The sequence below is a fragment of the Callorhinchus milii genome, unplaced genomic scaffold (genome assembly GCF_018977255.1).
Source record: "Callorhinchus milii isolate IMCB2004 unplaced genomic scaffold, IMCB_Cmil_1.0 Scaffold27, whole genome shotgun sequence".
Lineage (NCBI taxonomy): Eukaryota > Metazoa > Chordata > Chondrichthyes > Chimaeriformes > Callorhinchidae > Callorhinchus > Callorhinchus milii.
In genome coordinates, this window is record NW_024704768.1 from 3,083,127 (window position 1) to 3,105,280 (window position 22,154).

At 50.1% G+C, this 22,154-nt stretch overlaps 1 protein-coding gene across 2 annotated transcripts; it reads right to left on the bottom strand.

Annotated features, from left to right (window-relative positions):
* Nucleotides 1–119: 119 nt before the first annotated feature.
* LOC103189258 (5'-AMP-activated protein kinase subunit gamma-1) lies at nt 120–21,684 on the bottom strand. Of its 2 annotated transcripts, none has more exons than XM_007909593.2 (13): nt 21,504–21,684; nt 13,496–13,547; nt 11,727–11,833; nt 10,090–10,171; nt 9,773–9,831; nt 8,821–8,866; nt 7,782–7,836; nt 6,831–6,957; nt 5,921–6,086; nt 5,246–5,283; nt 4,134–4,280; nt 1,931–2,024; nt 120–1,296 (listed from the first exon to the last, which is right to left on the bottom strand). In XM_007909593.2, exons 1-13 carry the CDS (start codon nt 21,528–21,530, stop codon nt 1,268–1,270), a joined length of 1,029 nt encoding a protein of 342 aa, XP_007907784.2. In that variant the 5' UTR covers nt 21,531–21,684; the 3' UTR covers nt 120–1,267. The 2 variants fall into 2 exon arrangements, with proteins under 2 accessions (XP_007907784.2, XP_007907785.1); XM_007909594.2 differs by lacking the exon at nt 21,504–21,684 and adding an exon at nt 16,360–16,545.
* Nucleotides 21,685–22,154: the final 470 nt, after the last annotated feature.

A 22,154-nucleotide genomic window follows, 5' to 3' on the forward strand; every position in this document is an offset into this window, starting at 1 on the left:
TCTAATCAATCCGCTACGGAACTCCACATATGCTGCAGGACCCCGACTCCAAATAATGTTACTATCGCCAGAAAAACATGTCAGGAACAGCTTCGAAATGAGACCAGCGACGGGAATACTGGGATCAAATGGCAATCAGCTTTAATAGATGAAATAATTCCAGCGATTCGGATCAAGGGCCGGGGTAAATCCATTACACGTGTGGAGTCAATAATCTGGGAAAAGTTACCGCTGCACCTCTGTGGAGTTGGAAAGACGGATGAATGCACATTCCAAGCCCCGGAAGGAGGTTTCGCCCAGGAATCGAATGGAAAATGGATCGACGCAATGCAATTCGGCTGATCGAAACAGCTGCTCTTTTGGGTTTTTTTTTTTTTTTTTGGCATCGAATTCTTACTGCATGACACGAAACGAGTTCACAAGCAACACTCCCACACCGCCCTCCCCAACCCCAAACAAAAAACCGTTTATGTTTTTTGCGATTATATATATATATACACATATATATATTTACATACGTTTAAAAAAGAATGGAATCGTTCCGATTTCTCAAGGGTGACCGTTACAGGTGGACGTGTGTGAGTTCCGTTTCATTCTGCGCTCGTTTAACTACATTGTGTGGTCGATCAGCCGGGACCCTAAGATATAGACCTTAATCATTATGTTTCTCGGTACCCAACTAATCATTGCGAAAATCAGATGACATCATAACTTATTTCAGTAGAGGACAGACTCTCTAAACAAACAAACAAAAACTTTTTTATATATATATATATGTATATATATAGAGAGAGAGAAATTACGTTCGGGGAATGAAACCATCAATCGTGTTATATACTTCAAAGCTACCTACCTGAGGTAAGAAGGAATAATTATATTAAAAAAAACACACACACACTCAGTTCCTTTTGACTGACCTGCAGTTGGTTCTCAGTGGACACTGACCAAAAAGCAATGGCTTTGAGCGCGCGTGTGTGCGTGTGCGTGTGAATAAGCACGCAGAAATGTTTCGAAAAGGTCGAACTCAAATGAAACTGTGCGGTGACAACGGCAGTAGAAGCTCCTCTCTCCTCTCCCTCTCTCTCTCTCTCTCTCCTCTTCTCCCTCCTCTCCTCTCTTCTCCACATGCTGGGTCTGTGTTGGTGTCACCAAGGATGCACGTCTGTCTGTCTTTGTGTGTTCGATCGCTTGCCTGATGAGGGCTCTCTCTCTCTCTCTCTACGTTCGGCTCGAGACGTTAACAGTTTACGTGCAAAAAAAGTGCCGCTCACTGCGTGAACTTCGACGACGCGTCACCTGTGAGAGCGAGAGAGAGAGTGAGGGGGAGTTTTACGTCCAAACAGCCGGACTGCACAAACAATACCAAATGACATTTGCACAGCGCCTTTCATATCGAGAGGACGTCCCAAGGCGCTGGACAGTCAGAGATTTGGACTTGAGCAGTGGGGGGGTGGGGTGAGTGTGGGGGGGGGGAAGGGGGGTTGGGATAAGAGAGGGTGGAGGGCAAGGAGGATGGGAGGGTAGGAGGATGGCCAAAGGCGCTGTCGAAAAGGAGGGTCTTGAGACGTGCCTTGAATCATAGAATTCCATGCATCCCACCTCTACACAGAAATTCCTGAGACATTTATTGGAATGGAATGCGCTCTCTCTCTCTCTCGCTCTCTCCCTCCCTGGAGGGACGCCTCCTCCTTGAAACTAATTCCGGAGAGTAATAGGCGCAGATTGGCGAGAGCTAAGGCTTGGGGGTGTTGAGGGTTGGGGGGGGGGGAGCCCAGAGTGTGCGTTGGGGGTGACTGCTGGAGTCTAACCAGCGAAAACCACACATAGCTTGGCCATCGATAGCAAAAGGTATTAAACTGAAAGGCGATCCCATACCCTGCGCAACATGGAGATGTGCTCAGCTGATGCCATTAGATGGCTCTCTACGTACCTCCCCCAGTTAGGACCAGAGCCTGCAGTATATCAGACAGCGACACAATCCCCTTGACCACATCTCTGTCGTCGACCACCACCAATCGATGGACCTAAAATAAGAGAGAGATACAGACAAGTCTGATCATCAGCGAAGGCTCTGCTATTGGCCGCCCAAGCAACAACAACAACTTGCATTTATATAATGCCCTTCACGTGGGGTAGCAGTGGTGGAGAGGGAGAGGGCGAGGCAGAGAGATCGAGCCAGAGAGTTCCAGAGTTTCGGGGCGTAGTGGCTGAAGGAACGGCCACCGATGGTGGAGCGGAGGGAGGAGGTGGTGGGGGGGTGAGGGAAGGACAGGAGGTTGGAGCCGGCCGAGGGGAGAACATCACTCGATATTCTGCTGAAAAGAACTCTTTGAGCCTGTGGGAAAGACAGTAAACCGACCCCCAATTCAGAGACGAGGGTAATAATCATAACAACAATAACCCTTGCATTAGACAGAGCCACCTTATCGTGTAGTCGAGCTGCCTCAAAGCAATTGGCTGCCATGTTTCGGCCACAAAATACAGTCATTACACTTTACAACATATCCTATGAAGCGCTTTAAGAGGTCTCGACGACGTCGTAAGGCGCTGTATCAAATGCCAGGATTATTATTTTTATTATAAATAACAATAATAATCCTTGCAATTGATAAAGCGCCTTATCACGTCACCGATTTTTCAGTGAAGTGCGCGGACTATGTATTTGTAGGCAAACGGACACAACAGCCTAGTTTTTGCACAGCATCATCCCACAAACAGCCAAGGTTATAAACGGGCATTTTATTTCTTAAGCGCTTTTGGTGGCTTAGCTCCATCTGAGGCCTGTGGTGATATCTGACGTAGGAATTTCTGCTTTCATAGTTCAGATCAACGAGGCCTGTACAGGCCTGTTATTACTTGTAATCCCTTATGAGCGTAAAGGAAATCTGGCGCAGAATCGGCCATGAACCGAAGGGAAAAGGTCAGGAATTCATTTCATATTATGTACAGATGAACGCATGCTTCAAGGATGGGGCAGAGACAGTCACAAGACAGCAGGGAACGAGGGCACTGTAAACTATTTCTTTATTCACAGGGTAACCGATTACCAGGTCACTGAACTCGCTTAAGATATAACTTGATGCTGTGGCAAGAAAATGGCAGGTTCTTAATAATAATATTAATAGCAATAATAATCCTTGCATTTGATACAGCGCCTTATCGCGTCGTTGAGACGTCTCAAAGCGCTTCACAGAATATACTGTAAAGTGAATTGACCGTGTACTTTGGCAAAACGCCCCCCAAAAAAACACACTGCAAAGTGCAGAGACTGTGCAAGAATGGCATCAAATAGGTCAAAGTGTCGTCCAAACCTCTCGTGCGTGTGTGTGTGTGTGAGACTGTTTGTGGGGACGCATTTCGCCCGCAAAACATACAGTCAATTCGCTCTTGCGGCATATTCCGTGAAGCCCTTTTGAGACGTCTCGAAGACGTGATAAGGCGCCGTATCAAATGCAAGGATTAATATTGTTAACCCACAGCCCAGTGTGTACAATTCTCTAGAATAAGACTCCCGGCTGCACCCATTTTCTCTGTCAGGCCAGCAGCATGTATTTACAATGAAAGAACTCATCCGCCACGCCACCACACCCACCAACTTCCTTCCTAAATGACACAGCTGAGTGTGGCTATTGCTAGCTCAGGCTCCTCCCTTGCACTCCACTCTGCGAGGCTGCTACAAAGGCTGACGCTGGTCGAGCAAAGTCTGAGACAAGTTTGAGATGTCCCAACGATGTGATGAGGCGCTGTGTCAAATGCAAGTATTGTTATTACTATTATTATTACTAAGACCGTCCTCTTCTTCAACCGCGCTTACGGTCAACTTCCCTCTTTTCCCCCGGCTCGGCGTAAAAACAAAAACGGGGAAGTGACCAAAGCACAGGTCGATTAGGAAGGTCTCTCAGGCCTGACCTAAAGATGGAGAAGGAAGGGGGAAGGCGGAGGGATAGAGGAAGAGCGTTCCACGGTTTCGGGGGCGTAATGGCTGAAAGCGCAGCAGCTGGCAACGATGGAGCGGGGGAACGTACAGAAGGCTGGAGGGAACCAGTCGGGCGGAGGCAGCGAGCGGGTTGCGGGCTAAGCAACTGGCATAGCGCCCCTCGTGCTGGGTAGCATCCCGGAGAGGAATCCCCTACCTCGGCCTCCACTAGTCGGTTGATGATGGTCTCGAGGGTCTCGTGTTTGTAACATTTGAGGACGCCTTCAAAGTACTGCGAGCGATGCTGTAACGCTTTGGTCACAGTGATATCCAGGTTGTTGTACGTCTTCTCCGCAGCCAGGTTCTGCAACACAAGGGTTTGATGAGAGACGGCCAGCACGGCTCAGTCCACCGACACCTCCGACCAAAGGTTAAGCGATAAAACGAGGAGTACTTTGGTTGAGGGATCAGCCACGAGGGGCATTCTCCCAGCGACGCAGCGCACAGGGCTGATCCGAGTGTGGATTTCACAAGCGACACTACCGCACGTTAATTAACGATCAGTCAAAAGGCAACTGGTTAAGAATCCAGGCACTTCAAATAAAATAAGGGACGTGAGGAGAGAGCTGGGATTGATAAGACAAAGGTGATAAATAAGGCAGGGAGCAGAGGACGTAGGTCACGTGGCTTTCTCCTGGACTCAAAGAGTCCAGGCTGACACTCCAATGAAGTGCTTCCAGTTCAGATCAGCCATTAACAAACCACGTCCCATCTGCCTGTACCGGTGGCTGTTTCGAGATCTCATAGTGCTATTCGAAAAGAGAAAGGTTTCTCCCCTCCCTCCAGTCATTTTTCTGGGGAGGGAGGTGGGTGGGGGAGGGGGGGGGTGTAATAATCCCTCCATTAAAAAAATAATAATGGGGTCACTCAATCCACGACTGTTTGTGGGGATGCTGCTGTGCGCAACTGGCTGCCGCGTTTCGCCCACAAAAACACACCAGTCACTACGCTTTACCGTATATTCTGGGAAGTGCTTTGAGACGTCTCGAGGGCGTGATAAGGCGCCGTTTCAAATGCGAAGAATATTATTATTATAAAACTGATCGTTTGCACAACTGTGTGTGGGACATTGAGGTGTACGAGTTGGCTGCAAGTGTATACAGTCACTACACTTTACAGTATATCCTGTGAAGCGCTTTGAGGCTCACTCTCGATGTGAAAGGCGCTATATGAAACCTGAGTATTATTATTATTTTTGGAAGTCAGTTTTTTTTTAAATAAAATATACACATATATATATATATTCTCTCTGGTTTGCAAAGTACTTACAATGACGTCAAACTTGGAGTAAATGTCACCCACATGCCCTGCGAGAAGGGGAAACGGGCACAATTAGAGCAAAACCCCAATAAAACATTCAGATGAAGCTACGTTTCATTTTCGCTGGGGAAAGGAAGAAAGCCCGAGAACAAGTCATGCCACACCGCCTGGTTGCTCAGTTCCTAAGAATTTAGAGATGTCATTGGCAGTGGCTCAGGAGCAGGTCAATTGGTGCAGATTTGCGGAGTCGGTTGACTCAGTGGTTAGAGCCCTCTCGCCTCGCAAGCGAGAGGACCTGGGTTCGATTCCTGGGCGGGCAGGGCGAAACGTTGGGCAGGTTTCCTTACTCCACACACACACGCACACTTCCGTTTACCCAGCGGTAAGTCGGAACCCGGTTGTTAGTCGATTGGCGGATCGCTTTTCTGGGGGTAATAATCCCTTCAAAAAATAATAAAATTGGTCATTCAATCCACGGCTGTTTGTGGGGATGCTTCTGTGTCCAATTGGTTGCCATGTTTTGCCCACAAAATACACGGTCAATTCACTTTACAGTGTATCCTGAGAAGTGCTTTGAGCCGTCTCGATAAGGCGCTGTGTCAAATGCAAGGATTATTATTATTATTTCATGGGACAGCAATGTGGTGGGACACAAGATAGATAACGCTTGGAAGTGAACTGTACCCGATTCATCCACCACAGGTAACGCAGACACCCTCTTCTCCACGAAGATCCCCAAGGCCACGTAGATAGGAGTGTTCTTCTTCACCACCGCAATGTTCTTATACGTCCCGATGTTCAACTCCTCCAGAGATTTACTCATGAAATTGGGCTTCGGCATCTCAGAGATCTGGAAGGGAGAAAGTAAATCTAAAGGAAACACGGTGACAGTTTTAACATAATGTCAGTCAACACTTTGCCAGAGTAAATAAAGAGCCAACAATCCGTCAGGCACATGGAGTAAGAAAACTTGCACAAGGTTTTTGCCCTTGCCCAGAAATCGAACCCGGATCCTCTCGCTTGCGAGGCGAGCGGGCTGACCTACTATAGGACTCCCTCACTTTATTCAGGGATTGCAGCAATGAGGGTCTCACATTCTCAGTCTCAGATGGGATTGCAGCTCAGCTCTGTCAAGGGTAAACGGTTTGCGTGCGATTCTGATGGGCAAACAATCAAGGTCAAATGTAATTCCTTGTTGTTGTTGCCACCACTGAGGCGGCTCAACTGTAACTCCTAAACAAGACCGATAAACTCCGTTCACAGCTAAAGTTCCAGAGGAGGAGCCCGATGCCAAGCCAGGGAGAAGGGGGGAGGTGACCGAAGGCACCGTAGGTCGAAGAGGAAGATCTTCAAGCACGCCTGAAAATAGGGAGAGAGGTGGGGGGGGGGGGTGCGTGGTGAAGGGATTGAGGGAGAAAGTTCCATAGCTTCGGCTGAAAGTGGCTGAAAGCACGGCCGGTGATGGTGGGGCAGAGGGTGGGAGGCTGGAGCCAGTCGAGCGGAGCCAGCGATATGGTTTTAACCATTGCATTTGGTGGAAAAAATTGGGTGGAAATCGATTCACATGTCCTCCGATCACTTCGCTGCTACTTACAAAGAGCTTGAGAAACTTCAGGATCCGCTTGTGTGTGAGGATGTAGAGTGTGTTTCCCGTCAACGGATCAACGACTGGAAGCCGATGAATCTTATTCTTTATCAGCGATGTAACTGCATCATACAAACTGCAGCGAGACGGAGAGCAGTGAGACAGCGCCTTTTGCACAACAATCTTCACTTACATAGTGCCCTTCACGTGGGGCAGCATCTCAGAGCGCTTGACGGAGGCGGGGAGGGGGGGGGGGCGGGGAGGGGGGGAGGAGTTGACCGTAACCACTGTCGAAGAGGAAGGTCTTCTGGCGTGATCCGAAAAAGGGGAAGGAGGGGGCAAGGCGGAGGGGGATCGAGGGAGAGAGTTCCAGAGTTTAGTGGCTGAAAGCAAGGCCGCTGATCGTGGAGTGGCGAGCCGAGGGACAAGCAGGAGGCCGGAGCCAGCATTTGCGCAGCCGTAAACTATTTAATACTTTCAGATTCGCCAGAGCAGCAGGGCAGGAGGTGGTGAAGGGCAATTTGAGGATAGACACCAGGGAACATTTCTTTGCACAGAGTGTGATGAATGACAGGAATGGGGAAGCAGGAAGACAGGACGCAGGAGGACTCATATATCTGACAGACGGTGCAATGTTTCATCTGAGTGCACTGCATTCTTCACCCTAACTTCTCTCGTGATCACACTCTTCTTTCCCCCGCCACCCTTCTCTCTCTCTCTCTCTCTCTCATGTGAAGATCTAACTTCCTCTTAAACATGCAACAACACAATCAGATTCAACCACCACTTTGTGAAATACTCGGTTGATTATTCAGACTGCTCAGACTGAAGGAGTAAAGAATGATTGCAGTAATTCAGACGAACAATGAGCATATTAATCACATGGGATTGTCGGCAGCAAATCTTTCTCTCTCTCGCTCTCACACGCACAGCTCTGTCGAGATCAGAGGTTTTGCTTACCTGGCGTTGGGAGAGATGCTCACCAAAGGCTTGAATGAATCCTGCAAATACACCTCTGACAACAGGGCAGGAGGAAGGAAAACGACAGATTAAAAGTGGTCCATTCTCAGATTATCGTCGCATAAAATACCCCACTGATTTCGACGGTGACTGATTAATTCCACACAGCCTGAACATTGACTGGGACTAAAGCAAACAGCTCATAATCTTTAAAGTTAGAGCCAGGCCATTTAGGAGTGAAATCAGGAGGCAGTTTTTCACCCAAAAGGGTAGTGGAAGTCTGGAACTCTCTCCCCAAAAAGCAGTGGATGCTGGATCCATTCACATTTTCAAGACTGAGGTGGACAGGTATTAAGGGATAATATCCCTAAAATAACAAGCCCTGCATTGAGACGCCTCAAAGCGCTTCACAGGATATACTGTATATTTTGTGGGCGAAATGCGGCAGCCAATTGCGTACAGCAGCATCCCCACAAACAGTCGTGGATTGAAGTGACCAATTTTTACTATCGCTTTTTTCTCTTGAGGGATTATTATCAGGCGCGTGGAGTAAGGAAACTTGCCCAAGGTTTTGCCCTGCCGGGAATCGATCCCAGGTCTCTCGCTTGCGAGGCGAGCGCTCTAACCACTGAGCTACAGGACTCCACGATACAGGGCAAGGGCGGGTAACTGGACTTGAGGCACATGATCAGCCATGATCTTATAGAATGGCGAAACAGGCTTGAGGATCTGAAGGCCTCCTCCTGTTTCTATGTTTAAGAAATGAAATGTTTGGCCGTTGAATAACTGGGGGGAAAAAAAAACACTTCAGTGGAAGTCTCAACACTAATGCCCCTTTTTAAAGCCTGTGTTCGTTCATGACTAAATGCCTTGAAATGGCAAACCTGGGAACCCTTTGGTGAATTCGACTGAGCAGTTGGAAGTGCAGTCCAAACAGAACTGCATATCCTCTCCTCTCCCCTCCCCTCCTCAACCCCATATCCCCTCCGCTCCCCTATCCTCCCCGTTCCAATCCTTCCTCTCCAAAGCCCCCATTCACCTCTCCACGTCTCAATCTTGTGTTCCTCCAGCTCGTAGATCTGAACCTGTGTGAAGGGGAAGACGTTAGAAATCAGCTGGAACCCCAAGTGCATTCTTAAACCTATTCCTTCTCCCAGATTTTGGAATGTCCCACCCTCACTCCCTTCATCCCAAATCTCAAGACTCCTCCTGTGGCCCCCGCCCCAACCTTTCCCTCTGCAAGGCTCAGTGCTTTATTATAGAATCATAGAATATTACAGCACAGAAAGAGGCCATTCGGCCCATCGTGCCTCAGATGGCCCTTTTTGAAAAAGCTACTAATCGGTTCCACTCCTCACCACCCCCCCCCACCCCTGTTCTTTCCCCACACCCTTGCAAATTTTTCCTTTTCAAGTAACTACCCAATTCCCTTTTGAACGTTGCTCTCGAATCCGTTTCCACCCGCCCTTTCATGTAATAATATTATTATTGTTAGTAATAGGATGCAAACTGATCTCTCCATTTCTCAATGGCGGCCCAGCTTTTAGAAACCCTGGTAGTGACCATTAGCTCCCCATTAACAAGTTGCACGTGATACAGCGTGCATCCAGACAGACATCCACAACCTCAAAGCGCTTCACAGGATATACTGTATATCCTGTGTATATAGACATCCAGACAACCACAACAACTTGCATTCACACAGCTCCATGCAGAGCAGCATCCCAGAGGGCTCGACCGTAGCGGAGCACGAATCCGAGCCAAAGGGGAGGGGGAGGTGACCACAGGCATGGTCGAAGAGGAAGGTCTTCAGGCACGACCTGAAGAGGGGGAAGGAAGGAAGGAAGGAAGGGGCGAGGCTCAGGGATAGAGGAAGAGTGTTCCAGTGTTTCGGGCCAAACAACTGGCACTCATAAAGACAGACTCACATTCACACACACACACGCACGCACGCGCGCGCGCACACACACACACACAGTTTTTTGACCTACCAGTGGCGACTTGTAATATCTGTGTAAAATGTTGATGAAGTCTGTGATAGTGAGCATGCCTGCAACAGGACAGAACAGAGCATAACACAACAGAATCATGGCATATCTTTTAATTCCATTTCCCTTCCTACACTCCATACCCCTGAATGCCCTTCGCTAAGCAATTATCCATTCACGTTACAGTTGTATTCTGTGAAGCGCTTTGAGACGTCTCGAAGACGTGAAAAGCCACTGTATTGAATGCGAGGATTATTATTAGTATTGTTTCAGTGATTCTCAGGATAATGCGAAGCCTATTAAACATCACCGGGACTCACCGACAAAGCTCTGCGTCTTACTATCCCAGAGTGGAGCAGCACGGACCCCATTCGAGACCAGGGCAAAGAAAGCTTTCTTCACCTGAAAGGAGACGGAAAACACTGATCAGGTTCACGTACAGACAACGGCTACGTTTAAGTAATACGGTGTTCATTGATACAACGCCTTTCGTGTCAGGAGGACATCTCAAAAAACTTAACACTGAGTAGCCAAGCCCGAGGGGGGTTGGGGAGGGGAAGATAACCAAAAGCACGGTCAATGTCCTGTGGAGTCCTGTAGCTCAGTGGTTAGAGCACTCGCCTCGCAAGAGAGAGGACCTGGGTTTGATTCCCGGGCGGGCAGGGCGAAATGTTAAGACAACTTTCCTTACTCCATACGTCTCTGTTTGCCTAGCAGTACGTAGGAACCTGGTTGCAAGTCGATTGGCAGATCGCTTTTTCCGGGATTAATAATCCCTTCAAAATTAATAATAATAATTTGGTCACTCAATCCATGACTGTTAGGGGGGACACTCCTGTGGGCAATTGGCTGCCACATTTCGTCCATTAGTCACTACACTTTACAATATATTCTGTGAAGCGCTTTGAGACGTCTCAAAGACCTGATAAGCTGCTACAGCAAATGCAAGGATTATTATTATTATACTATTAAGAGCAAATCATGAAGCAGGCTTTGAAGGAAGGGGGGCAACTGGAGGGGCTCTGGGATGGGGTTCCAGAGAGCGGGGCAGAGTGGATATTTTAGGGTGCAGCACAGTGGGTTAGAACATGTCAGAAACCATCTTTCAACGTGAAGGAACTGACTCCAAATCCTACGGAAATTGCTGGGGTGTAAGTTCCCCGCTCTCTCTCTCCTCTCTCAATATACCTCCAACATTCGGGTAGTCATTGGGAACAAAACACACAGTACTCTGAATCATGCCCCCTACACAGCGAGGCAGGGATTTTAATAAGCGATGTGACTGGCCTCAACACTGAAGTGCGGGGGACAAGGAGAGTAATTACAGAATTCCTGAGGCAGAACAATATCAGGTTGCACGGTCCAGCTCAATTCATTCGCTGGGGAGATTCATATCGCACTTAATTAGCAGTCGTGTTTTGAGAGGGCAGGAAAACTGACGTGAAAACTGTTGCTACGCAACTTCAACCGTGAAACCTTTTACAGGATCTTATCACGGCGAAACATCTCAAAGCATTTCACGTGTGTCGGCAAGTGTAATGACCTTTTACAGGTAAATGCGGCAGCTCTATTTATAATAATCATAATAATAGTCCTTGCATTTGACCCAGCGCCTTATCACGTCTTCGAGATGTCTCAAAGCGCTTCGCAGGATATGCTGTAAAGTGAATTGATTGTAATATTTTGCGGGCGAAACTGGACGGGCCATTGAGCACAGCATTGGGGTCATCACCCTATACTGGGAGCACAAGTCCCACTGTGGGTCTGGAACCCAGAACCTTCTGACCCAGAGGTGAGAGCGTGACCGACAAGAGCCGTGATGGGAGTCGGGACGGTGCACGAACATTCTCAGCTGTTGTGTGGCCAGCACGGACAGTGCAACAGCTGTGGATCAGTCACCATTCACACCCCATCAACCACCCCCCCCCACACACACACACGGCACTGTCACATATACCTGCAATGACGTATCGAAGACCACGAGTTTGGAGCTGGTGGGCACAAGGTCATAACATCGGTGCGACTTCATAAAGCAGGTGTAGACATAGTCATTGGAATCGTTCACTGAAAATCCAACAAAGAGGGGGGGGGTGTCAGAGGGTACCAGTCATCAGGGCTGTGCAACACGAACAACTGGGTTTAATCCTGACCACCTCCTATCTAACTCGCGTCGCCAACCACATTAAATGAATTAATATTCATTTGATTAACTTCCAGTAAAAGTTAATAATGAATAATTGCCGATTGTCTACCTACTCCGATCTGCTCACTCCCCCACCACTACCCACCCACTCCATCACCCTCTGTCTCCGGCCTCCTGTTTGTCACTCGTCCCCCTCCCTCTCCGCCATCGGTGGTCGTGCCTTCAGCTACGACGGCCCGAAACTCTGGAACTCTCTCCCTCAATCCCTCCCTCCCTTCAAATCCCGCCTAAAGACCTTCCTTTATGATCGTGCTTCCGGTCACCTCCCCCACTCCCTTTCCCCCTGGCTCGGCGCCAGATTCCACCACTGTTAGGCGCTCTGGGACGCTATCCTGCGTGACGGGCGCTATATAAATGCAAGTTGTTGTCCTGAGGGTCAGAAGCACTGCAAATGCTGCTATTTGCTGTTGGAAACAAAAAGGAGTAATAATTGCATGTTTATTGCAGGTGCCTTTCCTTCTGCCAATTTCCATCCATTCACTCCCTCTTACCTCCCCGTGCCCTACCACTCCCCCACTCCCTCCCTCCCTCCCTCCCTCGCCCTTCGAAACTCCACTTTTTTTTTATAAATCATTAAATAAAGCGCAGGCAGAGAAAGGGATCCAATCAGTATCGCAGTGAGTTTTCTGCTGCTCTTCTGTTGGCAAGCAAAGAAACCTCTCAAGGCTGAGAGTGTGACAGACCAAACGGACTGAATGCTGAGCAGCTCCTCGTGACAACCAGAACACGTCTATATAAAGCAGTGAAACAGATCCGTTGATGTACCTATTGAAATAGCCCTGGATGGTGCCATCACTTAGTCGGTTAGTTAGGGCAGAGTTCCTGTGGTGTAGTTGACTGCATCGCCAACCAATTTGCACACAGCAATGTCCCATAAACAGGAGTGAGGGACCAATTTTATTTGGGGGGTTGTTGGCCAGGACAATCAGGAGAGAGAAACTCTCTTCTCCCTTTTTTTCTGGGGGGGGGGAGAGAGGGGGAAACCTAAGCTTGCTTAATGCAGTGCTCGAAGTGTTGTATTTCCAACGATTCCAAACTATGAGGGTCTAATATGCAACGATTTCTAACAGGATTTCTTAATAAGGAAACTGACCCATGGGAACTCTGCGCCTAAAGTAGACTGCGTTGGGGCAGGAGCCTCCGCGAAGCACTTCCCGGTTCCTTATTAAGAACTCTTGCTCAAACTTGCCCCGCATTGGGCTTGTTTTAAATACAATACAAAATTGCATTCACACAGCGCCGTTCACGTCTGGAGGACGTTCCAAGGCGTTGGACAGTTAGGGATTTTGATCGAAGCGGTCGGGGGGAGGTTGGGATAAGGGAGGGCGGCCGAAGGCGCAGTCGAAGTTGAGATGCGCCTTGAAGGAGGCAAGGGAGAGAAGGAGGCGAAGGAAATGCGGCATGGAGTTCCAAAGGGTGAGGGCGGAGAGGCTGAAGGCCCGACCGCCGATGGTGGGATGGGGCAGGCCGGGCAGGGGGCGTGGAGCAGGCCGGAGCCTTGTATAAGTGCATAAAGAAGGTACCATCTCCAGCAGGATTCAACTTCTCAAAGTCTTCAATGATGGTGGCAGTCGCCTGGAAGTGAAAGAAAGGAGAAATGGTGAGATTGCGTTGGGCAGAGCTTTACCTTGTACAGAAACGCACTGAAATCAGCCACAAAGCCGAAGGTTAGGAAAAGAAACATGGAAACACAGAAACAGGAGGAGGCCATTCCGCCCCTCAAGCCTATTCCGCCATTATATAAGATCATGGCTGATCTGTACCTCAAGTCCAATTACCTGCCTTTGCCCCGTATCCCTTAATATCCATCCACCTCAGTGTTGAAGATGTGAATGGATCCAGCATTTTGGGGGAGAGAGAGAGAGTTCCAGATTTCCACTCCCCTTTGGGTGAAAACCTGCCTCTTGGTTTCACTGCTAAATGGGAGCCTGAGATCAAAAGGGCCCCTCCACCCTGTTACACAGTTTTGATAGCAAATCTGTCCTGAGCCAAAAAAACGCTGAGCCGCTGAGACCGCTCTTGCAGAAGAGCTTGCATTTTTAGAGCGACGATAACATCGAAAAGGTCTCAAACCTCAAAAGGTTTGACAGCAGTTGCCATCACATACGACGACAACGTTTGTAGGCAAATGCAGTCGCCATATCATCTGCAGCAAAGTCCTGGACACAGCCACGAAATCGACGATCAATCCATCCGACCAATTCCTGCCCACGTCACTGAGCGAAGCTCCTTTCTCTGTGGCAATAATCTCGTGGGAAGTTTTTTTGACATCCAACTGCACACGTAGACCTCGGTTTTAATGTCATGCCTGAAAGGAGGCACTCCCTCATTCCTGCTTTGGACTACACTGTGTCCTTGATGCAAACAATTGGGAGCAGAGAATAACAGGTTGAACTCACTGATTAGTGTTGTTCTTTGTGTTTGCCGGGCAGTGGGTGGGGCAGTGCAAGCGGAGTCTGGATTCCGTGGTGCTGGATCAAGTGTCAAATCATTGTGTCCCATACAACAACTTTCACACCAGTTCCAAAGTGGTTCACAGGATATATTATGAAGGAGTGACGGTGCGTTTTATGGGTGAACACGGCAGCCACAGGTTGACAGAAGGGAGCGTCCCAGGGCCATAGTCAAAGGGCGAGCGACGTCATCAAAAACTACAAGAACGGCACTAGCATTGGTTTACCGCCAACAATCTCCCTCTTTTAAATACGCAAAAAGATTTAATTGTACTGAGGTTCTTGCGTTCGTGCTGTTGACGTGCTGTGGCAGCCAGTCAGGCCGAAGGGTTAATGGTTTCGATGTCCTTCACGCAACTTAAAAAAAAAAAATTTGTTTACAAGGAAATATTTCACCCTGTGAATTTGACAGCACACGCCCTGAAGCTTTGGGACTCTCTCTCCCCCCAATCCCACCGCCTTGCCTCCTCCATCCCCTCTTTTAGATCAGGACTGAAGAACATCCTCTTCGATCGTGCTTATGGTCACCCCCTTCCTCCCCTAAACCACCCCCCCCCCCTCCCACCCCCGGCTCACAGCGTCAGGCTCCACCACCGTTAGCCCGCTGAGACTCTGCCCCACGTGAAGGGCGCTGTGCAAATACAAGCTGGTGTTGTTGTGTGACATTCCCTAGTCCCTGGGGAAATTTACAGCAGAAGGCGAAGATTTATGTTCGCGCAACACAGAGCAGCTTTAGGTCACACAGAGCAGAGATTGGGAGGTTAATCAGTGCTGAGTGAGCTGATCTCTGCCAGGGCAGTGGTGCGGGCACTACACTTAACCTGCACTCGGAGGCTGACGTCAGAAAAGGATAGGACTGGTCTTACAGCTTTTCTGATCGTCGTTGCCAAGCTTCAACACATGAATAACATTCACTTGGGCACAGCACACCAGAGGGCGGATGACAATGACAAAGCCATTCGCCCCGACTTCTCCCGCGGAATGAGTCAAAGCAATCAACGACTCCAGGCAAAGGAGGGAACCACAACAACTTGCATTTATACAGCGGCCCTCGGGCAGGGGAAGGTCCCAGAACACTTGGCCACAAGGAATCAAACACAAGGCTCTACCAGTTGAGACGTGGGGGAGGAGAAGGGAGCTGGAGTTGGAGAGCTGTACTGAAGTAAACACAAAGATATACACTGAAGTTGCTGTAGCGATGGTATCTTACAGCTTTAGTGTGGTGAATGGTAACGAGCTCTGTATTCTAACGCCTTTCAGCGCACGTCAAGAGCGCAGGTTTCTGTTTTTAACTTCAAAACGGTTGCCGTCAAGTTCCAGTTTAAACACCGAGCCACCCACCCGTGGGGTCTCTCTGCCAGTTTACAATCCCTTCACCCTCCACATTTTACTATTCAATTAATAATCCTCGCGTTTGATATCGCGCCTTACCACGAAACAAAGCGCTTCACAGGACTTTGCAGTAAAGTGCGGTGACTGTGTGTGTGTGTGTGTGTGGTGTGTGGGCGTGTGTGGGCGAACGCAGCAGCCAATTTGCGCGCAGCGACGACCAGCAAACCAGCCTTGAGCGTGAACGGCCGACCTTATCAGGGAGGGAATTGTCGGTCAGCGCACCGGGAGAGACTTAGCTCCACGTTTCAAATTCCCCTCGTTGTTGTTCGCGCTCGGGCAGATCAGCTGCCACATTTGACGGCGTTTATCATTCGCTTCGTCTCCAATCGATTCTGGTCTCCGAGACGTTGGCTTCAGTGGCGTGCATCAGCTAGCCGTGCAAGTTGTGATTAGAAAGCACCCCGGGACATTTTATAAGTCCCTGACAAGTGCCGAACCCGAACACAGAGAAAAGCAACTCGCGAACAGCATCACCCGCAATTAGGGAGAAAAACGGTTTGAAAGTGCGGAACGCGTATCTTTTTTTTAAGCCGAACACATACTTTCATCGCCCGCATCCCGACGCGGAGCTTTGCTGACGATGAACCCCGGGCACGTTTGTGCCGTGCGTCCGTGATGCAAACCAAAGGCAAACTCTTCGTGTCAGTCGGCCTCTCTGTGTCGCCCACGCTGGGATCCCGCCCCCAGGTAGACGCCTGACATTATTTAACCCTTCCAGTGCTGCTCTCAGTCCAAGTACCAGCTTCCCACCGCCCCCCCACCCCCGCCAAAAGCTCACTCCTTAATTGACAGTGCTCCACAATTGACGAGGAACGTCCAAAATCTCTTATCTGCCAATACGGAAAGTGAATGAATCTGTCTGGGTGGGATCCAATGGAACAGACCGTTCTGCCATCGAGCCTGCTATTTTATTAGTTCACGATAGATGTTTTAATCCCATTTCCTCACCCTTTTCCCCTATATCCTTCAATACTTAACCTTCCCCACCTCTATCCCCCTTCATATGAAACAGCTCATTGCTCTCTCTCCCTTTAAAACATCCCCCAATCGATTCCGCGGCTGCAGCCTTCAGGGCAGTGCACTTGGCAGACGCTTGGCATTCCTATTGTAATCTTTCCCTGAAATGGGACACGTTAGTCACGATAGCGCAGTGCACTTTGGGAAGCTGTTAAAACACTGCGTGACCCCAATTAAAGAGGTTTGTTTGGAGTATTAGATTGTGGAATATTGACTCCAGACTGAACTTGAACGTCACAGCTGTAGGGGATGGATCAGAAACCACCGTTCTGTTGATAAACTGCACTTCCTCTCCACAGGCTTATCACGTAGCTTATTTCTGTATATTTTTTTTGAAGCATCAGGATCTAACGACGCAAAGGTAACTCCCCCCCCAAAAGAACGAACATTTACTTCTTTATCTGAAGCCCCGGCGTTTAATCGCTCCGGTACAGCCAAAAAGAAATGACACTGCGGTAAGCCGCAATAGGTGAACGCTCCCGGGTTTTGTTTCGGGAAACGAGAAAAATCCTCTCTGTGCTTCTTAAACCTACGCTCCCAGGCCTCGTTAGTTCAGGGGGAAAAATGTCCGGAACGCCAATTTATTTTGCTGTCCAATGCTGGGAATAATCCGCTCAGAAGTAGAGGGATTCGTTAGATAGAGGGCGTCGAAGAATCTGCACAAGGCGTTGATTGGAACAGCGGCTGAGTTGAGGGCTGTTTGGCAGTCTGACTGCTGCTGGGAAGGTGTACAAAGACATACGTGCGTTACGGCAGTGAGAAGTGAGGCAGTCCTCCTGTAACCGTCATCCAGGAAGTGGTTGCAGTACGACTGGAAGCAACAAACCACCTTTATTTAGTGAACACAATGACTGTTTCTGCACAGACTGGTCTGGTTCGGCGTCCGAAAGTGTTGGCCGCCCGAAGTCTGTTGACTATCGTAATAACAAATACTGATCCTTGCATTTGATGCGGCGCTTTTCACGTCTTCGAGACGTCTCAAAGCGCTTCACGGATCAGACTGTAAAGCGAATTGACTGTATGTTTGTGGGCGAAACGCGGCGGCCGATTGCGCACAGCAATGTCCCACAAACAGTCGCGGATTGAAAATGACCAATTTATTATTGTTTTGTTTTTTTGGAGGGATTATTATTAGGCTCTGTGTGGAGTAAGGAAACTTGCCCAAGGTTTCGCCCTGACCTGCCGGGAATCGACCCCAGGTCTCAGGCTTGCAAAGCCAGCGCTCGAACCACTGAGCTACAGGGCTTTGCGCTTGATATAGCGTCTTATCACATTGTTGAGACGTCTCAAAGCGCCGCACAGAATATACCGTAAAGTGGATTGACTGTGTATTTTGAGGGCGTAGCGTGTAAAACTAAAGATGGTCATCTCCAAGTGTTCCTAAGAGGCTGTCTGTCTCCCTAACTCTCTCACCGGATCTTTTCTACGCTCATCGGTGCAGAAAGTTAACAATAAACTGCGACCTTTGCACCCCTCAAAATGGGAGTGATGGCGAGAAAACCCAACTGGATGCAAAGGGTTGGTCTGACCTTTGTACATCAGTGCCAAAGTCAACGTCATTGCTGCCTATGTTTTATCAGGTGGTAAATTTCCTGTGTATTGTTAGCGTAGGAGATGCAAATCACTGACTCGCTGGGAGGGGAGCGATAACAGGAGGGCTGCAAAAGTTAACCTCGGATAAAAGGGGTGGGTGGGGAAAAACCCAGTGAAATATTAGGACTGTAAATCCAAAATTACAAAGAAGTAATAATAACAATCCTTCCATTTGATTATGCGCCTTATCACGTCGTTAAGGCATCTCAAAGCGCTTCGCAGAATATATTGTAAAGTGAATTGACAGTGCGCAAAACCTGGCGGTGTCCCGCAAACAGTTGAGGATTGAGTGACCAATTTTTCTGGGGGGAAGGATTATTACTCCCAGAAAGCGATCCACCACAACCACAATTGACTAACAACTGGGTTCCTGCTTACCGCTATGTAAAAAAGAGGCGTATGGAGTAAGGAAACTTGCTTAAGGTGTTGGGTCCTCTCGCTTGCCAAACAACTGCACTAACCGTTACAACAGGAAATTATTCAGAAGAGATCTACGAGATGATTTTTTGTTTTACGTATACAATTCCATTTTTGGCGTCTGCCACGATAACACGCCCGAGTGCTGGCGTTTCCTGCGAATGGCATTATCAGAAACTTCGGTTGAAAGCAGTTGAGACAAGACCGAAGGATCCATTTAAAGGTTAAATCTAACCGATGCGGTAATGTATTCATGGGGATTGCTCATAATAAGGAAACCGCAGTACCATTCACCACGAGGCTACACATGGGAATGCTAATTTACAATTGGGGGGAGATATGCTGACCAGCACACACCCTGTAATTGTCTCAGCATTGTACCGCAAAACAACTCTGCTCCTGGCCTGAAAAAGCAGCAGAAAGGATCGCACTCTTCCCCTCGCAACGAGTACAACGCAATGCAAATGTACATCAGGAGGACATCACGCTCAACATTCCTGTCTTGGTACCCGACCGAGCTGGGGGTGGGAGCCAAAGGGGGAGGGGGAGGGGGAGGGGGTACGTGGCGAAGGGAAAGAGGCCGAAAGCCAAGTCAAAGAGGTCGGCCTTGGGATGGACCTTGAACGAAACGAGGGAAGTGACTCTGGGGTGGAGTTCCGGAGAGTGGTCACTAGAAAGCCCAATGGTGGGGCGGGGACGATAGGTAGGCGAGTACCGGGGTAAACGTTTCGACCACAAAATACAACCCCACCTCCCCCCCCCACCTCCCCCCCCCACCTTCCGTCCCACACACACACTTTGCTCCTGTAAGCAGGTGAACAGTGACGACAAATCAGTTGCGGTGTTCTCCGCAGTCAAACAACCCAATAGAAGTTGACAACTTGGGAGAAGTTAACACCCGGGAAAAGGTACAGGAACAACGTCCCGGCTTCAGTCGGCCCCTTCGAGCAGCGACAAGAGAGGAAAGCGACGCAGAAATATCACTCACGATAATGCTTCTTGCTTCAGCGCATTCTGCCTGGCAAAACATCCCCGAGGGATTGGCAAAATAATAATAATAATAATAATCCTTGCTTTGATATAGCGCTTTTCACGTGCGGAGGACGTCCCAAAGCGCTGCACAGAACACACTGTAAAGTGAATTGACTGTATATTTGTGGGCGAACGCGGCAGCCAATTGCGCACAGCGACGTCCCACAAACAGTCGTGGATTGAAAATGACCAATTTATTATTGTTTTTGGTTTTGGAGCGATTATTATTAGGCTCTGTGTGGAGTAAGGAAACTTGCCCAAGGTTTCGCCCTCTGCCTGGGATTGAACTCAGGTCTCTCGCTCGCAAAGCGAGTGCTCTAACCACTGAGCTACAGGACTCCACAAACATCCCCGAGGGATCGGCAGGAACTCTTTCTTTCAACAAAGGATGTAACTGAGTTAATTTTTTCTATTAAAAAAAAGGAGAACTCATTCTGGGCGGAGAGGGGAGATGAAGAGGATTTTTTTGGGTTGTTTGTTTCACACACACACACACACACACATAAACAGAGAGCGGTTGCGGTCTGGAATGCACTGCCTTGAAAGGGTGGGTGGGGGACAGATTCAATGACGAGTTTCAAAAGGGAATTGGATCGGTATTTGTGAAGGAAGAAAAACTTGCAAGGACATGGGGAGAGCGCGGGGGGGGGGATGGGGTGGGGGGTGGGGTGGGTGGAGGGGGAGAAAGCGCGGGGGGTGGGGAGTGTGTGTGGGTGGTGGGTGGAGGGGGAGAAAGCACAGGGGTGGGGGGTGTGTGTGGGGTGGTGGGTGGAGGGGAGAAAGCACAGGGGGTGGGGGGTGTGTGGGGTGGTGGGTGGAGGGGGAGAAAGCGAGGGGGGTGGGGGGTGTGGTGGGGGGTGGTGGGGGGGAGAAAGCGAGGGGGGTGGGGGTGTGTGGGGGTGGGGGGGGGGGAGAAAGCGAGGGGGGGGGGGGTGTGTGGGGGGTGGTGGGGGGGAGAAAGCGAGGGGGGTGGGGGGGTGTGTGGGGGGTGGGGGGGAGAAAGCGCAGGGGTGGGGGGAGAGAGGGACTGATGGGGTACACACTCACATATCTATTCCAGGTACACGGAGGGATACGATGCAACTGTTGTCTTACACAGACATTTTATTTACGTATTTTTGCACAGTCTGAGGATACTTCTACATCATCTCCATCCCCCCCACATACACCCCCACATACACCCCCATCCCCCCCCACATACACCCCCACATACACCCCCATCCCCCCCCCCACATACACCCCCCCCCCCCACATACACCCCCACACATACACCCCCATCCCCCCCCCACATACACCCCCACATACACCCCCATCCCCCCCCCCCCCCACATACACCCCCACCCCCCCCCATATACACCCCCATCCCCCCCCACATACACCCCCATCCCCCCCCACATACACCCCCATCCCCCCCCCACATACACCCCCATCCCCCCCCCCCATCCCCCCACATACACCCCCATCCCCCCCCACATACACCCCCCACATACACCCCCATCTCCCCCCACATACACCCCCATCACTGACCCCCACCACTCCCCCTCCACCACTCCCCCACAGACCTCCCGCTCGGGTCAGTGATGGGGGGAGTGATGGGGGAGAGCGGGAGTCTCGGACAGTCACTCACCGGCTCTATCCCCGCGTCTCCGCTCATGGCCTCGGCTGCCCCCCGGGGGGGGTGTGGGGGGGGTCTGTCTGTCGGTCTGTGTCTCCGCCGCCGCTCTCGGGGATGTCCTCTCTCATCCACTGGCGGACGCCCTCACCGCTGACAGCCGCCGGACACCCATTCCCGCCGCCGCTCCCCCTCCCGCGCCGCCGACGAGGCAACAGAGCCGCCGAGGAGGAAAAGGGCGGGAGGAGGAGCCGCCTCCCCACCCAACCCGCGCCCCGCACAGCGCCACCTGCCGGCGCCAGTGCGCCACCGCTCGCCACTGCGATTAACCCATTCGCAACCTGCAACTTCTTGCGATGATGATGATGCGGATGATTGATTTGATTGATTGATGGATGGATGATGAGGATGATGATGGATGGATGGATGGATGGATGGATGATAAGTCCCGCACTTGATTCGAGCGCCTCATTCGAGACGTCTCGCTCAGGACGCACCGCAAAGTGGAGGGGCCGCGTATTTTGTGGGCGAAGCACGGCGGCCAAACTGCGCGCAGCGGCGTCCCTTCCCCACCCCCCCCCCCCCACCACCACCCCACCCCCTCAACGACCAGGTGTGGATCGAGTGACCGTCCATGGGGATTGTTATCCCCGGGGAAAAGCTCTC